Raw genomic sequence first — 21,562 nt, 5'->3', positions numbered from 1 at the left:
TCCCTTCCAACTCTGATTATTTTGTGACTGCTTTATTTCTTTTATTACAGTTCATAGAGGGGCCATTTGAAGAGTATTTAAGAAGTCTGGAAAATCCACAGGTATGTTAAACTTGATTTGTTACAGGAACTGGTTGTTCATGAAGCTTGAGAGGCCTTTGAATTATGTGGATGTGTACTTCTAGGTGTGTACTCTCTACTATAAAATGAGTTGGAGAATGGTTTTTTTGTGTCTTGGTTTGAACTTCTTCATTCCTCAAAATTATATCCAATTGTTTCTAGGCTCTGCAAATGCCAAGAAACATAGCATGGCTTGCTTTTTCCTCAAGATGCCCTTGAATAAAGGCCTAAAATTTTAGGTGAGGCAGAGACAGTTACTCATATTAGGGATACTATGAATAGTGACCACAAGCCTCTTATGAAGATACTGATTTGAAGCAGAATTATTATCGTTATTACTGTTATTTTTCCCTCCAGGTTGATTTCAGTGTTTTTTATTAGGGAGTTAAGCTGAGGGGAAAAATAAGAGGACTATCTAGTAATACATTGCAAAATCTGTTTATTTTTCAAAGTGCTTGTACATAAATAGTTAGGAAATTTTCCCCTGCTAGAAATCAAAGCATGGTTTGAGTCTGTTCCCCTACCATGTCTGTAGCATCCCTAGTTGGAGTAGCTAACCAGATGGTTATTTATTTCACTTTCCAAAATCAGTGGTGGAGAGGGAAAAAAGAGTGGGTATTAGCCTGTTTTGCTTGTCTCACTTTGTTGGTCAAATCCTGATGTTTTAGACTAAGCTAAATGGTAAATCAGTGCTGTTTGCCAGTAGAACTTACTCTGCAATGAACTATGCCAGTGTAAATGGTTCACAGCACTGCACTGTGCATAGAAAATCTCTCCCATACATGTCTGCTGATGTTGAAAAAATAAAGCATCCAGTAGTGTTTTTACTTGATCAGGGAAATGAACAGTTATTCTACATTTGAAAATTATCTGTCTCCCTCTGTTCTTGGCCCATTCCAACCCCTTGACAAGCTATGAATCATGAGATTGAAAAGAATTATCTGACAAAAAAAATCAAACTTGTGCAAATTCCTGTCTCAAACTTAATTTCAGTCATTTTTAATTTAGGCAGAATTTTAAAAAAAAGAAGTTAAAAGAGAAAAATATCGTCGTATCACCCTGCAGTGTGGTAGAGTGGTTAGGCTGGTAATGGAAGAAACAACTTTTAGTTGGCTGTGATTTGAGTCTGGGTTATGCTGTTACTGACCATAAACATTTTAGAGCTGTTTAACAGCTTTAAATGGCAATTTTTTGTCCTTTTCTGGTAACAATGTATAGGACAATTGCAGGAGAAATGTAACTATCACAAGGTTATTGTGGCTGTGCGGAAGTAGCTCTGGCTACTTTGTGACAGAGCACTGCACCAGACCCTGCCAGGGTCTTTGTGTGAAGGTTATCTGTATTTCAGGCATGAGAGCTAGGCTTCAAAGTTCATTTTTTCAGTTCATGTAAAGGTCAACAAAACCTGACAGTTTTGGAGGCAGAGAGTAATCCTTGTTTTTCAAGCACTTGACAAATCACTTCTGAAAAGCCAAACTGCTAATTGTTTAACAAAAGAAAACCCCAACACTATTACCACCTTTCCAAATCAGATGGTTTAGTGATAGATCTGCATTTGTGGGGCTGGTTTTAGTTCTCTCAGTTTTCATACAGTTCCACTGCTAGTTTGGGGGAAAAGTCCCTCTAACTTGCACCCCTTAACCACTTTACTGGAGTAGTTACTTTTACAGGAAACCTTCCCATACAATCAAAGTGTCTCAGCTGAACTCCAGGCTCAGACTGTTCATTTGTTTGCTTTTAACAATGATTTCTTGCATCTCTGGATCTGTGTATGAGGACATAGAATAATTATGTGTTTGCCTGACCTCTGTTTTCTTCTGTTTTGTTTTGAATACAGGAATGGGTTGGACAAGTAGAAATAAGTGCTCTTTCTCTTATGTACAAGTAAGCAAACCTTTAAGTATGTTTTGCTGAGATCAGTTCAGTTTTGCTAATGAATCAGTTGGAATAGCAAAGATGGAATTATGTTGCACCTAGTTCTGCAGAAAATTACAAATGTGCTTTGAAAATTGCAGCTGCCAGGAGATTAAATACAAATAGAAAAGTCAGCTTTGAAAATGACATCTAAACAGGGATATGAATACAGGTTTGCAATAATGTCATGTGTCTCACCTGCACAACCAACCATGGGTAGAGTCATGCAGTTTGTTAGTTTTAATATCTTAATTTTTCTGTTAAAATTGCTCTTCTTCCTGTTTCTCACCAAGGCTTTAATGCTAACCCTATTGCTAACCTGGGGGCTCTACCCATTTTTTGGTACCTCTGTACATATGCTCTGATGTAGCTTAGCCCTGTGAGTGTTGTAGGCTGTGCTCTTAAGTCATCCTCACACCTCCCCTGGTGTCCAGTTGTATGTCCTGGTACCAGTAGTAAGACTACCTTGTGTTCTGCTGGAACTTGTTATCTTCTCTGCATGAACTTCCCTTGTTCCATTGGATCAGTATAGATAAAACAGTAAGACTTTGTCAAGGGCCAGAGCTCAAGCTATGGTTAAGAAGGGTGTTTGTGCATAGACAAACACTCCTCTTGGTGATGAACAGTTTTGCTGTTGTGTTTTTATTAAGTGCTATTCTAGATCTTAATCTTTCTTCACAAAGTAGTGAGAAAATAGGCTGAGTATTTATAACTGCTTTCTAACTACTGTGCAAGGGAGTAATGTGCAGCATCTTCTCTTTCTGCTGTTGGTAAATCCACTAAAAACTCAGTATTTCAGCATTACTGTAAATTAGTGATTTGGGGGCCTGCAAGGGAACCAGAGAGGGACTCTGCTAGGAACTGCAATGATAGGACAAGGGGTAATGGGTTCAAATTGAAGGAGGGGGAGTTTAGGTTGGATGTGAGAAAAAAGTTTTTCCCTGTGAGGGTGGTGAGACCCTGGCACAGGTTGCCCAGGGATGTGGTGGCTGCCCCAACCCTGGCAGTGTTCAAGACCAGATGAAGCCTTGACCTGATCTAGTGAGGAGCTGCCCCTGCCCAGGGCAGGGGGTTGGGACTAGATGATCTGTAAGGTCCATTCCAACCCTTAAATTCTATGACTCTATGACTTTATCTCTTGGTGAGGCAGCTGATAAGAGGAAAGAATCAAGCTAGTTAAATATTAACTTTCAGGTACTTGGAGTACTAAGTGTGGGAAATTGCATGAACTTCTATCTTTGCATTTGATTAGGTGAATTGGACAGTTCAGAGCTGCTTGTACTGCACAGGTTGGGGAGGACTGAACTGAAAGCCAGAGCAAAGTGTGGCTCAAGAGGCTTAGTGAGAAGGTCTGATGATTAGATTGGTCCAGGGTGTAGAAGGATGTAACTCAACTTAAGCCAACAAAATGCTCAATTAAGCAACATGCTTAATCACATCAGTTATGTTGTGTTGTCTTCAGTTTGTTGTATGCTCATAAAATCAAAGCAGTTTATTTTGAAGTTGTGTTACATTGGTATCCAGGGCCACAGCTGATAAATGAATGCAGAGACAACTCCTGGTTGCTAACAGTGGAGTTTTTAGTTTCCACTGAAAGCACGAGGAGGGTTTTGTGACATAGATGCAACTCTATGTAGTATTTCACTGCAGAGGTGAACAGACTAGAATAGTTATGCCATGTTTCTGGGAAGACAGGCTTCTATTAAAAAGGCTGTGTAGAAGCTCAGGGAAGGTGGGAGTGCTGCTTCCCTTCCTGCATGGTGGCAGGCTCAGGGGAAGCAGAAGTGTGAATTTTCTGCTCTGTTCCAAGTGCAGAAGGGAGTGAGTTTCAGACTTTTCAGGCATAGATAGAAAATCAGTATGAATAGGTTTAATTACACTTTCACTCCTCAGACCTGTCACAAACATAACTTGGTTATCCAGTGAATTTTTCTTCCCTCCCTAAAGCAGGAGAGTCTCTGAGCCATGAAATTCTTTGCTTCTCAGGATTGCATTTTCTGAGTTGTTGCAAAAAGTGTCCTTTTTAATACAAAACCTGCACCTGTGAATATACTCAGTCATTGTGCGAGACTGATAACACTTTTGCCTGTGAGTCAGGGAGAAGTTGAAGGAAGTGATAGGTTGCTGAGCAAAGAATTCAAAGGGAGAATTATGGATAAAAGGGAGAGAGAGAAAGAAAATAATTAAGATCATGACAGAGATTTGATTACAGCAGAGAAACCACCAGGTGTTTTCTGTGGTTTTGTATGTTCCTTGAATTTGACTTGACTACTCAAATTTTTATTGATATTACCTTTTAAATGATTTCTTAACTGCTACTTTTATTTTTTCCAGGAAAGATTTCATAATATACCGAGAACCAAATGCTTCTCCTTCATGTGTAACTGAAAATGGCTTTTCTGATAAGGTAGAAAAATATAATCATGGCTGTTGTGAAGGGCTGAATTAAGAGTACTTTGTGATCAGCAAGTAGTTTTACTTCAGTTTTATTATTGAGCACTATGAAATGTTCTAAGAATTCAATGTTAATTTATTTTGTACATGTTTAAGGCACCTGTTCTGTTAATACATGTAGCACTTCTTTATTTGGGGTATGGGATATCTTCCTACTCATCTAAAGTTCTATAAAAATCAATTCTCAAGTGCTGTCTCTCACATAGCTACCACTGTCTTAAATTCCTTGTGACTTCTAGTCAAATTCTGTTTGTTTTTTATCCTATTGTTTTGTTGCTACACTGAGATCATGAGAGGTAACAGAGCACATTGGTGTATTGAATTGAGTTTCAAAGGTAGTGCTTACCAAAAATCAAGTGAGATGCAAAGCCTAAAATATCTGTGTGGTTTTTTTAATAGGTATTGCTGTGCTTCTCAAATGGAAACCACTATGATATTGTTTATCCCATAGAGTATTCAGAAAAGGCTGCTCTGTGCCAGTGTAAGTATTATGTTGGTTAGTTAAAAGCATATTTTTACCCAGAATCTTAAAATGATCATCATTAGGTTTTGGGAAAAGGCTCTGCAGGAGAGTTTATTATAGTCATTCTTTAGTTGCTGAGTTTTCAGTTTGAACTGTCAATGACTGTTTGATTCTGTGAGATCAGGAATTCTTATTGTGTCCTGATTCTTGACAAAGCTGATGATATCCCAAGAGCAGAAGATTTATCAGCCTCTGTGAGTCTGGGTGGTCTGATGTAAACAGAAAATGTTGGTACACTGATTAGTAATCTGTTGCATTGTCTTTGGCCAGCATTCTGGTTTTAATTAGCATTTCAGTCTATGTTAGCAAGCTAGTTGTTTGTTAAAATTATCTGTGGATGTGTAACTAGTCACAGGAATTTACATGTGCAAAAAATAACTGTCTTCACGGATTATTGTTTAAAATCCACCTGTAATGGTGGGGCAAAGACTGATTTACCTGGGAACTGATTTTGCTTTTCCACTTTCTCCTCCTCTTCCCCAGCTCTGCTGTACGAGTTGCTTTATGAGAAAGTATTTGATACAGATGTAAAGAAAATTGTAGCAGAACTTGGTGCTGTTGGTGTGACAGAGGAAAGCAATGGTAGCAGTGAAGTATCTGCTTCAGATTCAGAAGATGACAACTACAGGTAAATGGGATTTAAGAGTTAACACAAGATGCCTGTGAGCAATGCATGTTAAGTGAGTGTTCTGAGTTCCTGGTGGGTAGTAGACTCTAACAGGGTTGAAAACATTTACAAATCCCTAGGAGAAGCACGAAGAGGTGAGGTTAGAAGTGTGAGGGAAAGCAGTGTGTAGTCCTCACTGTGCCTAAGGATAGGCTGCTGGCTCCTCTGTTTTTCCTGCAGCCTAGCTTGGAGTCTCTCTACATGATGGAATGTTGCCATTGCAACGTGTCCCTCTTCCTGTTTCAAACAGCAGGAACTCCTGGGAGAGCTGTCTGTGCCAGTCTGGTGTGGCAACTTCCCTGAGAGTTACTTGGCTCACTCCTGCAACTGAGCAGAGCTACAAGGAATCTAATCCAACTTGTGTTGCTTCCACATCTGGAGGCTGAAGTGCTTGCCTGAGATGAATCTCACGAGGAAATACAGATGTAGCTTCTCCATTTTGTTCTTGAACTTTATGAAATGGTTATATTTGTGGGTTTATATTTTCGCTAGACCTGTATGCTCTAGTTAGCTTTGAGATTTTGACCTGATTCTGTTTGCACAGTAAGTCTTTAACAGTGCCATTTTTGCACTTAGATATTGGCAGGTTTTCTTCTGTTTAATATGGTTTTGCCCCTGGCTTGTATGAAATTCCACTGAAGTCATGGGGATTATGCTGTACTAGTGCATCATGACTCCTCTTCCCACTGAAAGTTGTTACAGCCCTTTCTGAGGACTCTGTGGCATGTGGCAGAAGAAATGCAGATGTTGGGAGCTGGTTTCTTCCTCAGGTTGAAAACAACAGAAAAGATGATAGAAATTATCACAGAAAGAAAACCCAAGTTCTGGGAAAGGGATTAACTTCTTTTCATGTTTGGAAAAAAAACATACTAGGGAACATTGCCAATTAAAATCCAAAGTATTTCAGCCTCAGGGAGCAATTATGGTAGTTAAATGTCAGAGGGAGGAAACCTTCTTTATTCCTTTCTGTTCTTGGAGCTTTCTTGGGCTTCAAATGCAGTAGCCTTACCCTGTATCTTTGGGATTCCTAAAAAAATACACTGCTAAGCTTCATGGCACCTTTGGAAATAAGGTCATATACTCACTGGAGACTGTGGAACTCAGTGGTTTTGATTTAAACCATATGACCTCTAATGCAAGAGCTCTCTGTGTGTGTGTCTTGACCTAGTTAACACAATTACAAACACTTTTTGCTGTGTTTATGAAGCCTTAAAGTTTTTTGCTTCTCTCGAAGTTGACTTCAGCTTGTTTCATTAACTAGTTTTCCAGAAGATTATTATAATTTAATACACTTGTTGTTGTTAATACGTATTGTTATTAAATGTAATAGTTTTGGGAGAAGTTAATGCTGAGAGTTGCCTGTAACTGTTGTAGGCAGAAATACTTGGCCTTTCTCTCTGGAAAGTATTTTTCCAGTGATGTCAGGTGTAGAAAATACAAGTAAATTAGGGTGCCTGATGCAAATTAACTAACAGAGTGTTTTTTGGTTTTGAGGAGGTTTTTGATGTCTCCTTTTCCTATGTTTTCCTTGTGCAGCTGCAAATCTTAAATAGGGCTTTGTTTCCCTTGCCTTCCTCCCCCCTTTTTCTTCTAAAAAAGTGGTGACAAAGTCAGTGCACGTGAGTTAGACTTCCTAAAACTTGTACATAAACCCCAAAATCTTATTATATATGATACAAAGTTAAGAATGTAGTTCCTGTTTTAGACAGCTTTTGTGTTTTGAGAGGTGAAGATGTTCTGTGGGATGCTTATTGTGGGGAAAACAGGTAGAGAATGGTAGTTTCAGTATTTTGATCTGCTTCCTATATGTGCCTTACCTGATTCCAGGGCTTGTTAGTACCATAACTCATTATAAAAACATAACTTGCTTCTGTCCTTTTGCAGAAGTAAAGCTACAACAGTTAGTGATATGAATGGATTGAAATCTCTCTCTGGCAATGAGGTATTTATTTGCTGAGATTTATTTTCTTTCTAATAACTTGTACTCTGCTATGTTTTTTAGTATCTAATGTTTGTGAGGGAATCTTAAATTTCTAGTTTTTCGATCATGTAATTTCTTAAAAAATTCTTTGCAAAGTAACATTTACTTCTGATGTGCCAGAAAGTGGATATTGTCTCTTTTTTAATGCTGCTTAGTTCTTAATTTAGTTCTGGTAGAGTTAAAAGACACCATTTAATTCTTTTCTTTTCCAAGCTCTTTTATGCTTTCTGTATTTTCACCTCCTTTATATTTCAGTTTAAAGCTTGAGCACTGTGATTTGAAAAATGGAAAACTGGACATCTTTATGTAGTTGACATGTAACACTTTGTTCTGTTTCATACAGCACCTTGAGAGTGATGGGAATCCAACCTTGTTGGTCTTACCTAAAAAGGTTCTTAAATCACTCAATCCGTTGGTTTACAGAAATATTGAATATGATGTTTGGCTCCAATCCAAATGGGGTAAGTACCCAAATCCTTACAAGGTCCAAGTTTTTGCAGCCCTCTTGAGGAACAGTGGTGCAGTTTGGGTTTGGGCAGTGTTGTTTCTCACATGGGTCAGTAGGCCTTAACAACTGGTTTGCATTTTTACTGCTTCAAGAAAGCAACTCTTTTGGTGCATTTAAACTAACAGTTTATTACTGCTCATGTGTTTTCAGATCAGCAAAAACAAGATTTCTCCATTGCTGCTGGCATGCAGTACTCTGTTGGAGATAAATGTAAAGTAAGTAACACAGAATTGTAGTCTACAGACACATCAGCATTTTGCTCGAGATGCCAATTTTCCCTCTTTGTTAACTATTTTAGTGTATAATTGCTACTTTCTAAATATTCTTTGTCTTCAACCAAGCATATGCTTGTTATTTAATTGTTGGCAGTGTTCATGACTTCCAGCATACATGTATGGAAGAGGCATTTGACAACTGATCAGTGCAATTTTGCTCCATTAAAAAGTCACAAGGTTAACTGGAAGAGTATATTTAATAAGATGACTGTAGACCTCAATGATCACCATGCAATTAAGTTTGTGCAAGCTTGAGTCCTTGCTCAGTGTTGCAGTGCTAGTCTCTGTGTGAAAAATAGGTGTATGTAGGGCAGTTTACTTGGTTCAGCCTACGTTCTGCTCTTGGTGGGTGTCAGGGTCAGGAGGAAGAGTTACCTGGCTCAGAACAACCAGTTGTAAGCTAGGTGGTTATTCATGTGGTATTTCACCATCTATATAAAGTCATTAATGTTAATAAGGAAATACTCAGTTTGGTTTGCAGTGACAGGACAAGAGGCAATGGGTGCAATTGAAAGAGGGGAAATTTAGGTTAGATATCAGGAAAATGTTTTTCCCTGTGAGGGTGGTGAGACACTGTCCCAGGTTGCCCAGGGAGGCTGTGGCTGCCCCAACCCTGGCAGTGTTTCCAGCCAGGTTGGATGAGCCTTGAGCAACCTGCTCTGGTGGGAGGTGTGTCCCTGCCCAGGACAGGGGTTGGGACGAGGTGATCTCTAAGCTCCATTCCACCCCCTAAAATTCTATATGGTATGATATACTCATGCAGCATGGGAGTCTTTCTCCATCTTTCGTTGCAGTGTTTGATTTGTGTAATGGAGTTAACCAGAGGAAAACACAGCTCTGAAACCAGCCACAAAATACCCCCCAACCTCCCAAAATCCCACTCTGCTGCTACTAGCAGCTTCTCACAGAACCCACCCCTGTAGCCTGCCCACCACTGCCAAACCCAATACAGTCAGACAAGTAACACTGTGGTCATGTCTGAAGAGCTTTTTTTTGGTTGCTTTTTAAAAAACCTTCTGAAGACGAACCTCAGGTGTTCATTATGTTCTTAATGAAACAAAATTTCACTGAAGTGAAGTGGATTTTACCAAGGGAAAGCTTTGGGTTTTATTCTAAGAGAAAGTGTTTTCAGTAAAGCTGAAAAGCCTTGATGAACTGATTACTTCTAACTATCTGATGTGGCTTTGGAAAGCATATTTCACTCAGCAGTGTTCCCCAGCAACTTTCTGTTTGTGGGTTTTTTTGTTTAGTTGTGTTTGTTTTGATAGGATTTTTGTTTCTGTTTGAAGAAGTGATATGGATCACAGATTTGCTTTTGAGACACTTACTGCATTGTGATGTTTATTTCTCAGGTCTTACTGTTGTCCTGAGGAAAAGTCCTGATTTTGACACTGTAGATGTTTTAAAGAGTTACCTCCTTCATTGTCGTCTTTGGAGCTAACGAACCTTTTTTTTCCTTCCAGGTGCGCTTAGACCACAATGGGAAGTTTTACAATGCCCATATTCAAGAAGTTTGTTCAGAGAATGGGCCAGTTGTTGTATTTGTAGAAGAGCTTGGAGCAAAGTAAGTGCTTAATCTCTGCTGGAAAAGAGCACCAAACTGCACAAAGCATTACTCTAGGTCAGAGTTCATTTCAGCCCCTGAAGTGTATCTGTGGCAGTACTAACACAACATTAAGAAAACAACATATTAAATCAAAAAGAGGAAGAATCAGTTATCACTTCAGACTTCTGCAGTGTTAAGTAGTCTGGGTATTACTTGCAGAGTAAAACAGTAACCACATTAAGGACTTTAATTTTTTTTTTTGCACAAGGTTCCCCTAATAAAGGTGTTACCTGTTGTACTTAACAATTAGATCCTAGGTTTTTGACAAACTTTTCATATTAAAAGGTCCATCAAAGCACTGTTAGTTCTCTGGTGGTTGAGTAGCTCTGCCTGATTTCATCCAGAGGATGCCAAGTTGCTGCTCAGATCAGTGTTGTCTTTGCCCTGCCTTGGGATAAATGGAGTGTTTAAAGTTGTTGTTGGGGGTTGTGAGTTTTGATGGTTTTGGGGTTTTTGTTTGTTGTTGAGGTTTTTTTGAGGGATGGGGAGAGAGCACTTTGAGACATCTTTTTGAGCTCTGCTTTAAGTTCTGTGCCTTTTGAGGGGCAAAACCCCCCCAATCCAGCTGAGTGAGGGAAGAGAAAACACTTGCAGGGTAAATGAGGGAAGGAGAAAGATGCCTGTGAATCTCATTTGATCTCCTTCATTGAAACAAATATAAATGTGAGATCTGAAGATTCTCTTGCAGTTTGTTTCCTTTCTAAATTGAAATAGAGCCTGATTTTAATGTCTTCCTTGCAAATAGTGTAAACAGTTGCTTGAACATCCTACAGTATCCTCAGTTAAAAACACAGTAATTGCTCTAGGTTATGCACCACCAGTAGAATGTTTTTTAATCTGGGTATCTATTGCAGTGTTTGTAATAAGTTTGTCTGAGTGTATTCCTTTTTCTGGTCCTTTTCTGTCTGCCTTGAAGACATTATAATACACACTTCCCAAATGGCTGACCTTTCCTTACTGGAGAAGTTTGGGTCAACTTACCAGTTTTATGTAAAAGGGAAAAAAAAAGAAGTATTTTTCTACAAATGTCTTGAGTGTAATCATAATTAACACTTATTATTTATTCCTGCAAGCCTTGGTCTGGTCTTTAAGATGTTTTTCCTGCTGTCATTCCTTGTTTTGTAGGCATACTGTCTCACTGAAGAGCCTTAAACCTCTTCCACAGGCCTCTCCTATGGAGGGCTGGAACACTGTGCCAGGGAAGAAGATAAAAAAGTTTTTCCCGACGTGGGGACAGAATGCTCAGCCTGGTAGGATTGTACCTGTCTGTGGGTGGCAGAATCTTCTTAACTGATATATTTTGTCCCAAAGGTTTAAAAGAAGGTCTCTGTTCTCATGCTGTTGTTGCAGATGCAGAGTGCAGAGGGCCAAAGAATCAGAGCAAGTCAATAAAACCCCAGTCAGCACTACCTCCTCGACTTCAGCATACTGTGGGGACCAGGCAGCATCAGTTCTTGTGTTCTGCACCCCAACCTCATCAGACCTCAACTGAGCAAAAAGCTCCAGGCAGGAATCCTTCCCAGTCTGTAAGGTAAAACTGCAGATTGCATCTTCCTTAGCTTGAACTCTGCCTGAGCTTCTGGAAGCCCTGGTGCCTGCATCAGGTGCTCCTAGCATGCTGTTTTGAAATATGTTGCTGTTGGAGTGTTCCAAGTCCTTAAAAATAGAACAAGTACAGGAAAAGTAATTACTTTTTTCCTTGCATAGCAGCATATTCCCTGGAAACATTGTCCACAAAACTGTATTTTTTTCTTGGGAAGCGGATATTGGTTTCTTTTGTGGTTGGGGCTGAAGTAACATTGCATGTGGCACTTCTTGGGCATGGCTAAGATCTTCCCTCAGCTGCTGCTGAAGCTGTCATGTGGGTTTGCTTCATGTTGTGTCTGATCACTTGAAGGAGTGTGAGAACTGCTTTTTGCCTGCATTTGTTGGTAGTGATTTTCTGATTCATTGTGCTGCTGCAGCAGAGTTTCTGACTCCATCATTGCCACTCCTCTGTCTAAAAGGCTTATCTATACTGGGCTACAGACTCAAACTCTTCATGGTCTATTCTGTCACTCTTCCATATCATAACTCCTTGTGGAAAAAGTGGAGGTGGGGATCTGTGGAGAATGCCACATGCAACATTTTAAGGGCATTTTTCTTTCACCTGTAACCTGAATATATGAGCATCCTAAAATGTTTAGTTAACTCATTCAGAAAGATGAAACAGTGATGTTAATTTTGGGTAGTGATGCTTCAGACACTGAAAATTTATGATGCATTTTCCCTTTTGTTGTTGTGTTTACAGCAATTCTTCCCCAGATTTCCCTTGCATGTTCGTAGGTGGCAGATGGGGGTGGTCAGTTCTCAGTTGGCACAGAAATGGGTTAGATCACTTGGTTTGTGTTTTAACTGTGATCTAATAATTGCCATTTGAGACACTGGCACAGGTTGCTCAGGGAGGTAGGAGATACCCCAACCCTGGCAGTGTTCACAGCCAGGTTGGCTGAGCCTTGAGCAACCTGCTCTGGTGGGAGGTGTCCCTGCCCAGGGCAGGGGTTGAGGTTGGATGATCTCTAAGGTCCATTCCAACCCCTAAAATTCTATGATCCTTTGATTTGTTACAAAATCTTTCAAAATTGTATTAAATTGAATAAATCTTGGACAAGATAATTTCCTTCCCTTCCTCAAATTGTATGTCTGTGGGTAACCTGCAGTTAGCAGGTTGGAGCCACAGGAGCAGTGCTATAAAATGATCTCCTTCCTTTTAAACCATGGGTTTGTATTGTATTTGCTGCTGGTGGATTTCTTTGTTCAAGTGATCCTGCTTCCCTTTTCCCTATGCAGGAAAGCAGAGAGGGAGAGAAGTGAGGATCTGAGCCATGGCAGCAGAGATTGTAGCTACTTTGGCCTGTCTCCAGAGGAGCGCCGGGAGAGGCAGGTGATGGAAGAGTCTCGTTCCCTCTACGAGATCCAGCAGAGAGATGAACAGGCTTTTCCTGCTCTTGGCAATGTAAGCTCTTTTCCATTGTCATTAATAGTGCCTTTTCCATACTTGTCCAGGAGTCTTTAAGTAGCAGTTGGTTTGCTGTCCTTGAATGACATTGCAATTCAAGTTAGGGGTATTTTCTTTCCATTCACTTTCTCTGTGGAAACATATGTGTCTACAATGCTTTATATACAAAAGTGAAGAAATATACATAGTAGTTTCCCCTGGGAATGGTTATCATCCACCATCCACAGTTCTTTAGGCATGTAAATATGTTAGACATCTGAGCTTCTGAAGCTGTAAGCTTTTCTCTGTTCCTCTTGTGTTTGGGAGGCTTTGCATTCCCTTACAGTTACTTGGATGTTGTCTCTCTCTTGCATGGTGGGCTCAAACCTGAAGGTGAGGACAGAACTTGCTCTCAAGTACAGTTGAATTTGGCTGAGAAATAGCTCAGTAAAACTGCACCAAGCACCATCAGAGGTGACTAGGGGAATGTTTCCAATTTGTTGCACATAAAACCTGTTTTAATTATAAGTGACTTTTGTCTTTTTTAGCCTGAGAACTTATTGGTGTGAGAACTTGCCTGGTGTCCTCAGTAATGCAAATGCTTTGTCAGACTTGCTCTTTTCCTGTTGGAGTTGAGCTGAGAGGGTTTCAGTGCACCTGTAGGTGTCTGAGGGAAGGATGTGGCCTTTGGATTTTTGAGAGATTATTCAATTGTTGAAGTTTTTAGTGAAATTGGGTTGGAGTCTCATTGCTTCCAGGGAAGTGAGCAGATCCTGTGGGTAAAGAGCTACTCTCTACATAGCTTTGTTCTAGAGATGTGTTGGAGCTTTTGGGTTTAAATCCTAGGGCAAACAGAAACAAAAATGAGGCTGGGAAGAATGAGTAGGTGCAAGACTGAAACCTAAGGGACAGAGGTTTCTCTCCCCCTCTGAGGGGTAACGCTTTGCTCACCTGGAGGAGCAGGATGTGATTTTAAAGCAGTATTGTCTGAGGGAAGCACTTCTGGCCCTGGAAGCTAATGACATGGATGCTTTTAGTGGACACTTAGCAGCATTTGGCAGTGAATGAAAGAGTGGATGAGTCTGAATGATACTGACCAAGGCTGCTCCCCCTCTTTCTGCCTATCACAGACGAAAACATTGTGTGTCAGGAAGGCATAGTAGTATCGTATCAATGATGGCAAAATGTCATTGGATTCCTCACATAAATTCCTCTTTCTGCTTTTGTGAACCTGTTTAGAATCAGTCAGTCTGTCAGGCTGCTACACAGACTGTGGAGAGTTTAAACCAGAAAAAGTTCTCAAATAATGAAAGAAGAAACAGCAAGTGGACAGAGGTGGAAGAGCAGAAGGAGAAAGGTAAAAATAAATGGTTTTAGACCAAGGCTTTTTTTGTTTGTTTGCTTGGCTTTGTTACTAGCCTCAGAATTTATTCCAGATGGGGAATCTGTTTAGGCAGTGAGGGGAAGATTATCCTAAGTAACAGTGCCAGACTAAGCTAGGTTCAAGGTAGACAAGGTGTGGTTTGCATGAAGTACATGTTTTTCTGCTTTGTGAATGTGGCTGGGAGAGCAGGCTCCTTGCTGGGATTTCTGTGGGAAATGGGAAGAGGAATGAGAGAAACTAAAAGACTTATCAGAGCTGCCCTGAATCAGACCCTGCTGAAATCCTGGTGAGTGTGGCAGAAAGGGCCAGTGGGAGGAGCATTGGGAGTGCTTACTGGGACATTAGGAGAGAAGCAGGTAAAAGTACTCAGTGTGGCATGGTTAAGAATTAGCATAGAGTGGTACAGAAAGGGGAGAATGTAGAGTATGGAAGAGTTAGGAAAAAACCTGTTTACAGTAGAAAGATCTGTCACATGGTCAAAATTTTGTTTGGGTTTTCTCCCTCCCCCCAGTCAGTTACAACACTTCAGCTTCTCTTCATGGACTCACAACTTTTCCTCTTCTGCAAGGAAGTAGAACATGGCAGTACTAGATGAAAGCTGTAGCTGTCAGGAGGTAGTTAGGAAATCCTTAAATCTTACTGCAACTGTTAGTGTTTGGTGGCTTGTTTTTTATTTTTTTTTTTATTTTTTAATTTTTGTGCCATAACTAAACCAAATTTGATCTTTGTTTTCTTCCACTATTTTTTTTTTGCCTTGTCTAAATGAAATCCAAACTCTTTAGCCTCTTCATAGAAGCTTCCCTCCATTTTTTTGATTTAGTTTTTTTTTTTGGTTCCCCTTTCTCTGGCCACAGCAGAGACATTGCTGTTGTCTGTTTGTGGGATGTATGCTCCTTAGTCCCTCTCACAACACGTGAGGCTTCTTTGAATGGTCTCCCAAGGACCAATCTTGCCTATTTTTCGTTCTCCAAATAGCTGGAAACTTGTTTGACCTGAAAACTTGTTTCATCAGCAATGCCAAAAAGAATGTTCACGTGGAGAAAGCTCTTTAGTGCAGTGTCATGATGGATTTGGCTGAAGTGCATGGCATGTCCAAAGCTTTCTCTGCTTCCTGTGATGCTCTGGACTGTGTTGCCTCTTGTGAAACTGAGTTAACAATCCTGTGGGAATAAACTGTGCTTCCTTCAGAGTATTGAGAGACTCTGATTGGTGCTCAGGGAATTGGCAGGAGTTCTCATCATCAATGTTGGTTTAATTGACATTGTTGTCTAGCTGTAATGGTGCATATACCAAACTTTTACAAAGTACACGTCTATTTAGCAGCTACTGTTAAACTTAAGGGCAGGAGTTTGACTGACAAGCAGTGGTAACCAGACTTGAACGTAACCCAGAATGTGAAGAACTTGTACAGAGCTTACTGTATAAAGACTTGTTTTTTAACACCATTTCCCCCACCAAAGTGTGTTCTGGTGCTTGAGAAATTAAGCTTCCTGCAGCGATCTGAAAACTTTTCAGGTCATTTGAACCACTGAAACCTAAACTGTTCTTTTACTCAGGGAAAAGTAGACAAGACTTTGACCTTCTGTTATCTTAACACTTGAATATGAAGATGCAGATCAGAACATTTTCACTGTAAGCGAAGTACAAACTTCTGTTTCATTAGGAGCAATTGAGGATCAATGATGTGAGTTTAAGGGACAGCTGTGTTTCATTCTTGCTTCCCTCAAGCATCACTGAAATGGTTAAAAACATCAGTAAAGAACTGTAGAGCTTGGAAAACCCAGGCTGAAGTAGCTGCTCTGTCACTGCCCTAACAACTGTTTGTTTTAGGATGCTTTGATCTCTGATAAAAATAGAAGGTTTAAGTTTTCTGAAGTAGTATGTGCTGAGGTGTAGGTTTTGTTTTGAAAGTTTAATTTTGGGAAGACAAACTTTAACTGGCTTAAGTTATGATAGCCATAAGTGGTGTAATGGTTCATTTACTAGGTTATGTCTTGGTGTTGCAGAGTCAAATTCCAGGCAGATCCACTTAAGTCAGAAGCTTGAGCCAAATTCATCTGAGGTAATCTTAAAGAAAAGACCAAATTTTGTTTTAATGTTATTGCTTCTCTGATACATGATGAGCAGAGCAATAGCTGCCTCTAGAGCTGTGATTGCTGCTGCTGCTTTACAGCTTTTAGTGAAATACTCCTAAGTTTGGAGGCTTGTGTTTCTGTCAGCTTTCCTCAGCCCCTGTAACCCTTACTTATAGCCTTTCTCTGCAATCTGAGTTCTCAGACCTGGGCTATCAAATCTGGATTTGTAATTGCTTAGTACAGTCTGTACTCTCAGTATAATGGGACCACAGAAGATGTGATGTTTGCTAATAGCTGCTGTGCTAACAGACCACGAGCTCTGAGGTTCAGTGAAGATTTGTGGCCTCTTGTTGGCTTTTAACCTTTGCTGGCCTTTCCATGAGCAAAATGTTACACTAGTGTAACAGTGATTTGGGTGCTTGGCCCACTTTGTACTGAGTGTGGTTTACTGTTTCTGAATGACTCTTGAAAAGTTCATCTTACTATTAGACTAGCTGTGTCTGTTGTTTCTAACTTTGCTTTAGAAGAATAGTCAAGATGAGAGGTATCCAAAAGCTTCATCTCCTTTGGAACAAGTTAAAACAGATTCTCCGATTCTTGCTGAGCAAGTAAGAAATGTTTGTTTGATTTCAAAGTTTTCCAGTCAGGAGACTTCAGACAAAGGGGAACTTCATCCCAGCCACGTATGTATTCCAATACTGGCTTTTAATTACCTAGTCATTGCTGTGGTGATCATGCTAGATTTCCTATATGCACTTAGCAATCTGTTATGTCCAACATAAGGAATGTAAAACAAAAACCCTTGATAGCAAAGTAAAAGTATATTCTCTTCTGAGAGAGGGGTTCTTTCACATCTTACTGCCAAGGTAACTGTGCTTTTCACTTGAAATTCTTTACTTTTGCCTTTTCAGGGTTCTCCAAGGTTATTTATTGGCAATGGTTTGTGAGGGTGGCTTTAGTTTTGGGTGGGAGATACTTAAAGGCAATGCTGGTGGGGGTGTTTCCAGCACTGAGGGCTGTGTGTGGTACAGGTGTGCTCTGGACAGAGCTCAGTGCAAAGTTCTTCACACAGTGGCCTGAGGTGTCTCCAGGCCCTGTTGTGCACCCCTGATACATCACTAGTTAGTACTCTGCCATGGTGATGTGGTAGTCTGGATAATCCTGAGCCATCAAACCTTTTAGGTAGAAGTCAACATATTAGGGGTCACCCGTGGTGTGATTTAGAGTAATTTGATGTGATTTCTTTGTTTTCCTAGAACCTGTCAGAATGCTTAGCAAGTGGAACTCCAGCACCCTCACCAGTCTTCTCTGAGGTGCATTTACCTCCAGCAGTGCCTTCTGTACCAGCCATTGTGCCAGCTTGGCCAAGTGAGCCAACAACCTATGGACCAGCAGGTTTGAGAAAATATTAACATACATCAGAAACTGCTAACCCTGAAAAAGACTTGAACTGTCTTGCTAGATTGAAGATGCCTCCAGGGGACACTGTTGCATATAATTTCACCTGCCAAAGGCAGAATTTCACCTTCCAAAGGCAGAATTTCTCATTCCAAAGGCAATCCTTCAGGAATATAGTTTCTCACTGCTGAAAGCTAGTGACAGTCCTACTGGGTCTTTGATTGCCCACGTGCACAGTTTGCTTTAGTCCCTACTTGAAGGTGGTAGAGGGATGTGTACTCAATTCTCCCTATTTTCCTCTGAGTGGAATAGCATTGAGTTTTGAGGATCTGCTTAAGGTAGAACAGACTGTTAGCATCTTGAAGCTTGATGTATGTTTGGGCATTGTGTGCCATGTAATCAGCTCCTTGGTTGACTAAGGATTCAGCTTGGTGCTTGTATGTCTGGAACTAATGAGATCCATTTGGACCTGAGCGGCAAAGTCACTGTAGCGGTTTTCTGTGCTGTGTGTATCTCCTGGTAGATGGAGTTAGCTCAGATTCAGTGATGCTCACGAGAGCAGGTGCTGTATTTTCTCACACTGCTGTGCTTCTGGACAAGAACTTGCTTTCAGATCAGCATACTCTGTTCACATGGTGCTGTGGTAATCCTGTCCTGCCTGGCTGTCTCTGTGGCAGAGGATGCTCAGCCCAGTTCATCTGACTCTAAATGACAAGTCAGAATGAGAACTGCAGGAATTCATGTCTAAGTTTGAGTTCTCCCATTTTTCCCCTTCCTATTTCTTTCTGGTACTCATAATTTAAAAAGTAAATACAGAAGCAGTGTAGCTATTTCTGGAAAGCTTAGCTTACCTGTCTCATTCTTTCTGAAAACTATTCTCTGTACTTTGAAATTTGCTCTTCTGCTGTCGTTTTGTGATTTTATATATGTATGGATGTATTGATACATGTATGTATTTTCATACATATATATACAGTCATGCAGTGGGTGAGCAGCTGGCTCACAGGTCAGGCACAAAGGGTTAGAGCGGATGAGGTTCCATCAGGCTGTGACCAGGCACTGTGGGTTCTGCAGCGCTTCATTTTAAACCCAGCGATCTTCAACATCCTCATAAATGACTTGGACACAGGGCTTGAAGGGCTACTGAGTTTGCAGGTGATACAAAATTGGGAGGAGCTGTTGAGTCCCTGGAAGTCAGAGAGGCCTTGCAGAGGGAACTAGACAAATTGGAGAGCTGGGCAATCACCAACTGAATGAAATCTAATGAGGGCAAGTGCTGATTCTGCCCCTGAGACAGGGCAACCCTGGCTGTGCTACAGACTAGGGGATGAGAGGCTGGAAAATAGTGCAGCAAAAAGGGACCTGGAGGTCCTTGTCAGTGGCAAGTTATCTATGAGTCAGTGTGCCCTGGCAGCCTGGAGGGCCAGCCATGTCCTGGGGGCATCAGGCAAGGCATTGCCTGCTGCTTGAGAGAGGTGATTGTCTTGCTCCCCTCTGTGCTGGTGCAGCCTCACCTTGAATGTTGTGCGCGGTTTGGGGCATTGTAAGAAGTATATTAAGATATCAGAGAGCATCCAAAGGAGGCAGTGAAGGTGGTCCAGTGTGCCCTGGCAGCCTGGAGGGCCAGCCATGTCCTGGGGGCATCAGGCAAGGCATTGCCTGCTGCTTGAGAGAGGTGATTGTCTTGCTCCCCTCTGTGCTGGTGCAGCCTCACCTTGAATGTTGTGCGCGGTTTGGGGCATTGTAAGAAGTATATTAAGATATCAGAGAGCATCCAAAGGAGGCAGTGAAGGTGGTCAAGGGCTTTGAGGGGAAGCCACATGAGGAGTGGCTCACTTGGTCTCTGCTTGAGAGAGGTGATTGTCTTGCTCCCCTCTGTGCTGGTGCAGCCTCACCTTGAATGTTGTGCGCGGTTTGGGGCATTGTAAGAAGTATATTAAGATATCAGAGAGCATCCAAAGGAGGCAGTGAAGGTGGTCAAGGGCTTTGAGGGGAAGCCACATGAGGAGTGGCTGAGGTCACTTGGTCTGTTCAGCCTGGAGGAGCCTGAGGAACTCATTGCTGTCTACAACTTCCTCATGGAAGGAAGTGCAGGGACAGCATTGACCTCCTTTCTGGCAACCAGTGACAGGACCTGAGGGAATGGCCTGAAGTTGTGTCAGGGGAGGGTTAGGTTAGATGTGAGGAAGAGGTTCTTCACCCAGAGAGTCACAGGTCACTGGAACAGCTCCTCAGGGAAGTTGTCACAGCACCAAGCATGACAGAGTTCAAGAGGTGTTTGGACAACAGTCTGAGGTGCATGGTGTGATTCTCAGGGATGTCCTGTGCAGGGCCAGGAGTTGGATTTTGATGATCCTAGTGGATCCCTTCCAGCTCAGGGTATTCTGTGATTCTGTATGTATGTTGGTCTTTTCTTTCCCCCTGTAGGTATTCCAGCCCAAATACCTGCTTCTTCATTGATGCCAGGACCAGCAACGGGACCTGACTCTATAGTATCCCAGGCTCAGGTAACATCTGCTTCAGTTGCTGGAGTTCCTGTGTCACTACAAGCAGTTAACCAGCCTTTAATGCCTTTGCCTCAGACTCTGAATCCTTACCAGGATCCACTATACCCTGGATTCCCTTTTAGTGAAAAGGGAGAAAGAGCTGTTGCACCCTCTTACTCCCTGTGCAATACTGGGGAAGACTTACCTAAAGGTGAGAAACTCTGGATTTTATTCCATTTTTCCTTATAGGTTTTTTTTTTCTTAAAATGTAGATAAAGACAACTTTTTTTGGTCCTCTTGTCAGTCTTTGTAATTGGTGTCATTCCATGATTTAAGATGTGGGAGGTAATAGTGAATAGTTTGCAGTGCCAACACCATGACTGATGTGGTCAGACCTGGGGAGGTGATAGAATCATTTTGTGGTTTTTAGCTTGACCTACCCTAAGCTGAGGTTTTGTGAATATAAAGAATCACCTTTGGAGAACTGATTCCTGTTACAGCAATGGGTTTGCTCATGTCATTAAAAGCTTGGAAGCTGTTGAGCATTTCCTGACTGGTTTTGGAGGTGTACAGAAGATGTCACGTCTGGCTGCACAGTGGTGTTTGTTGATTGAATTGTTTCTTTCAAAACCAGAGGTTTCCTTCCACAAACTGTTAAAACTGAGTTAAACTGAGTTGTGTTCTAGATCTCTTACTGTGGCAAACCCCCCAACAAATCAACTGAAGACATGCAAACAGCAATGTCATACCAGTGTTCTCTGCTGAAATGGAACTGGATGCAGGGACTAATTTTTCTATCAGATGAAATATTTTAGGTCTTCATAAATATTTTTTCTGGTTTTCTTTCTAGATAAGAATATCCTTAGATTTTTCTTCAATCTTGGCGTGAAGGTAACTCTTCAAATTTACTTACATTTTTGTGTTGTACCATAAAATTTGCTTGTTGATAGTTGTTAGTACTTGGAGTGCAGGAGTTTGGCTGCTGCAGCTGCACATACATTTCAAGTTCATCTTTGAATCTGCAAGACTTATGTTGTCTGCTGTTCACTGGGATTCCAGCAGTGCTCCCCAGTGGAGTTCAAGTCAACACAAATCAGCTTTATCTCAGCAGTGATAGTGAGAGCCATTGGCTTCCAGCTGTGGCTGTACAGTCACAGCCTGTGCTTTAGAGTCTCAGGTAAATGTGAGTGTGGAG

The 21,562-nt window shown here is 41.2% G+C and overlaps 1 protein-coding gene across 1 annotated transcript in view; it reads left to right on the top strand.

The window, feature by feature from the left end:
- Positions 1–50: 50 nt before the first annotated feature.
- The window catches only part of OTUD4 (OTU deubiquitinase 4), a gene marked incomplete at both ends in the record, with an annotated part of 23,744 nt that continues 2,232 nt past the window's right edge, over positions 51–21,562 (top strand). Inside the window, 19 exons of the mRNA XM_009080108.1 lie at positions 51–101; positions 1,957–2,003; positions 4,368–4,440; positions 4,887–4,968; positions 5,494–5,638; positions 7,562–7,619; positions 8,002–8,119; positions 8,317–8,381; positions 9,905–10,005; positions 11,173–11,297; positions 11,398–11,578; positions 12,877–13,042; positions 14,264–14,381; positions 16,415–16,470; positions 17,008–17,091; positions 17,740–17,878; positions 20,309–20,388; positions 20,464–20,578; positions 21,218–21,258. Of these exons, the coding sequence (XP_009078356.1) occupies positions 51–101; positions 1,957–2,003; positions 4,368–4,440; positions 4,887–4,968; positions 5,494–5,638; positions 7,562–7,619; positions 8,002–8,119; positions 8,317–8,381; positions 9,905–10,005; positions 11,173–11,297; positions 11,398–11,578; positions 12,877–13,042; positions 14,264–14,381; positions 16,415–16,470; positions 17,008–17,091; positions 17,740–17,878; positions 20,309–20,388; positions 20,464–20,578; positions 21,218–21,258 (1,845 nt within the window). The remainder of the gene's footprint in view (positions 102–1,956; positions 2,004–4,367; positions 4,441–4,886; positions 4,969–5,493; positions 5,639–7,561; positions 7,620–8,001; positions 8,120–8,316; positions 8,382–9,904; positions 10,006–11,172; positions 11,298–11,397; positions 11,579–12,876; positions 13,043–14,263; positions 14,382–16,414; positions 16,471–17,007; positions 17,092–17,739; positions 17,879–20,308; positions 20,389–20,463; positions 20,579–21,217; positions 21,259–21,562) is intronic.

This window comes from Acanthisitta chloris, unplaced genomic scaffold, assembly GCF_000695815.1.
Source record: "Acanthisitta chloris isolate BGI_N310 unplaced genomic scaffold, ASM69581v1 scaffold8108, whole genome shotgun sequence".
NCBI classification, from domain to species: domain Eukaryota; kingdom Metazoa; phylum Chordata; class Aves; order Passeriformes; family Acanthisittidae; genus Acanthisitta; species Acanthisitta chloris.
This window is presented reverse-complemented; position numbering and strand designations above follow the sequence as displayed.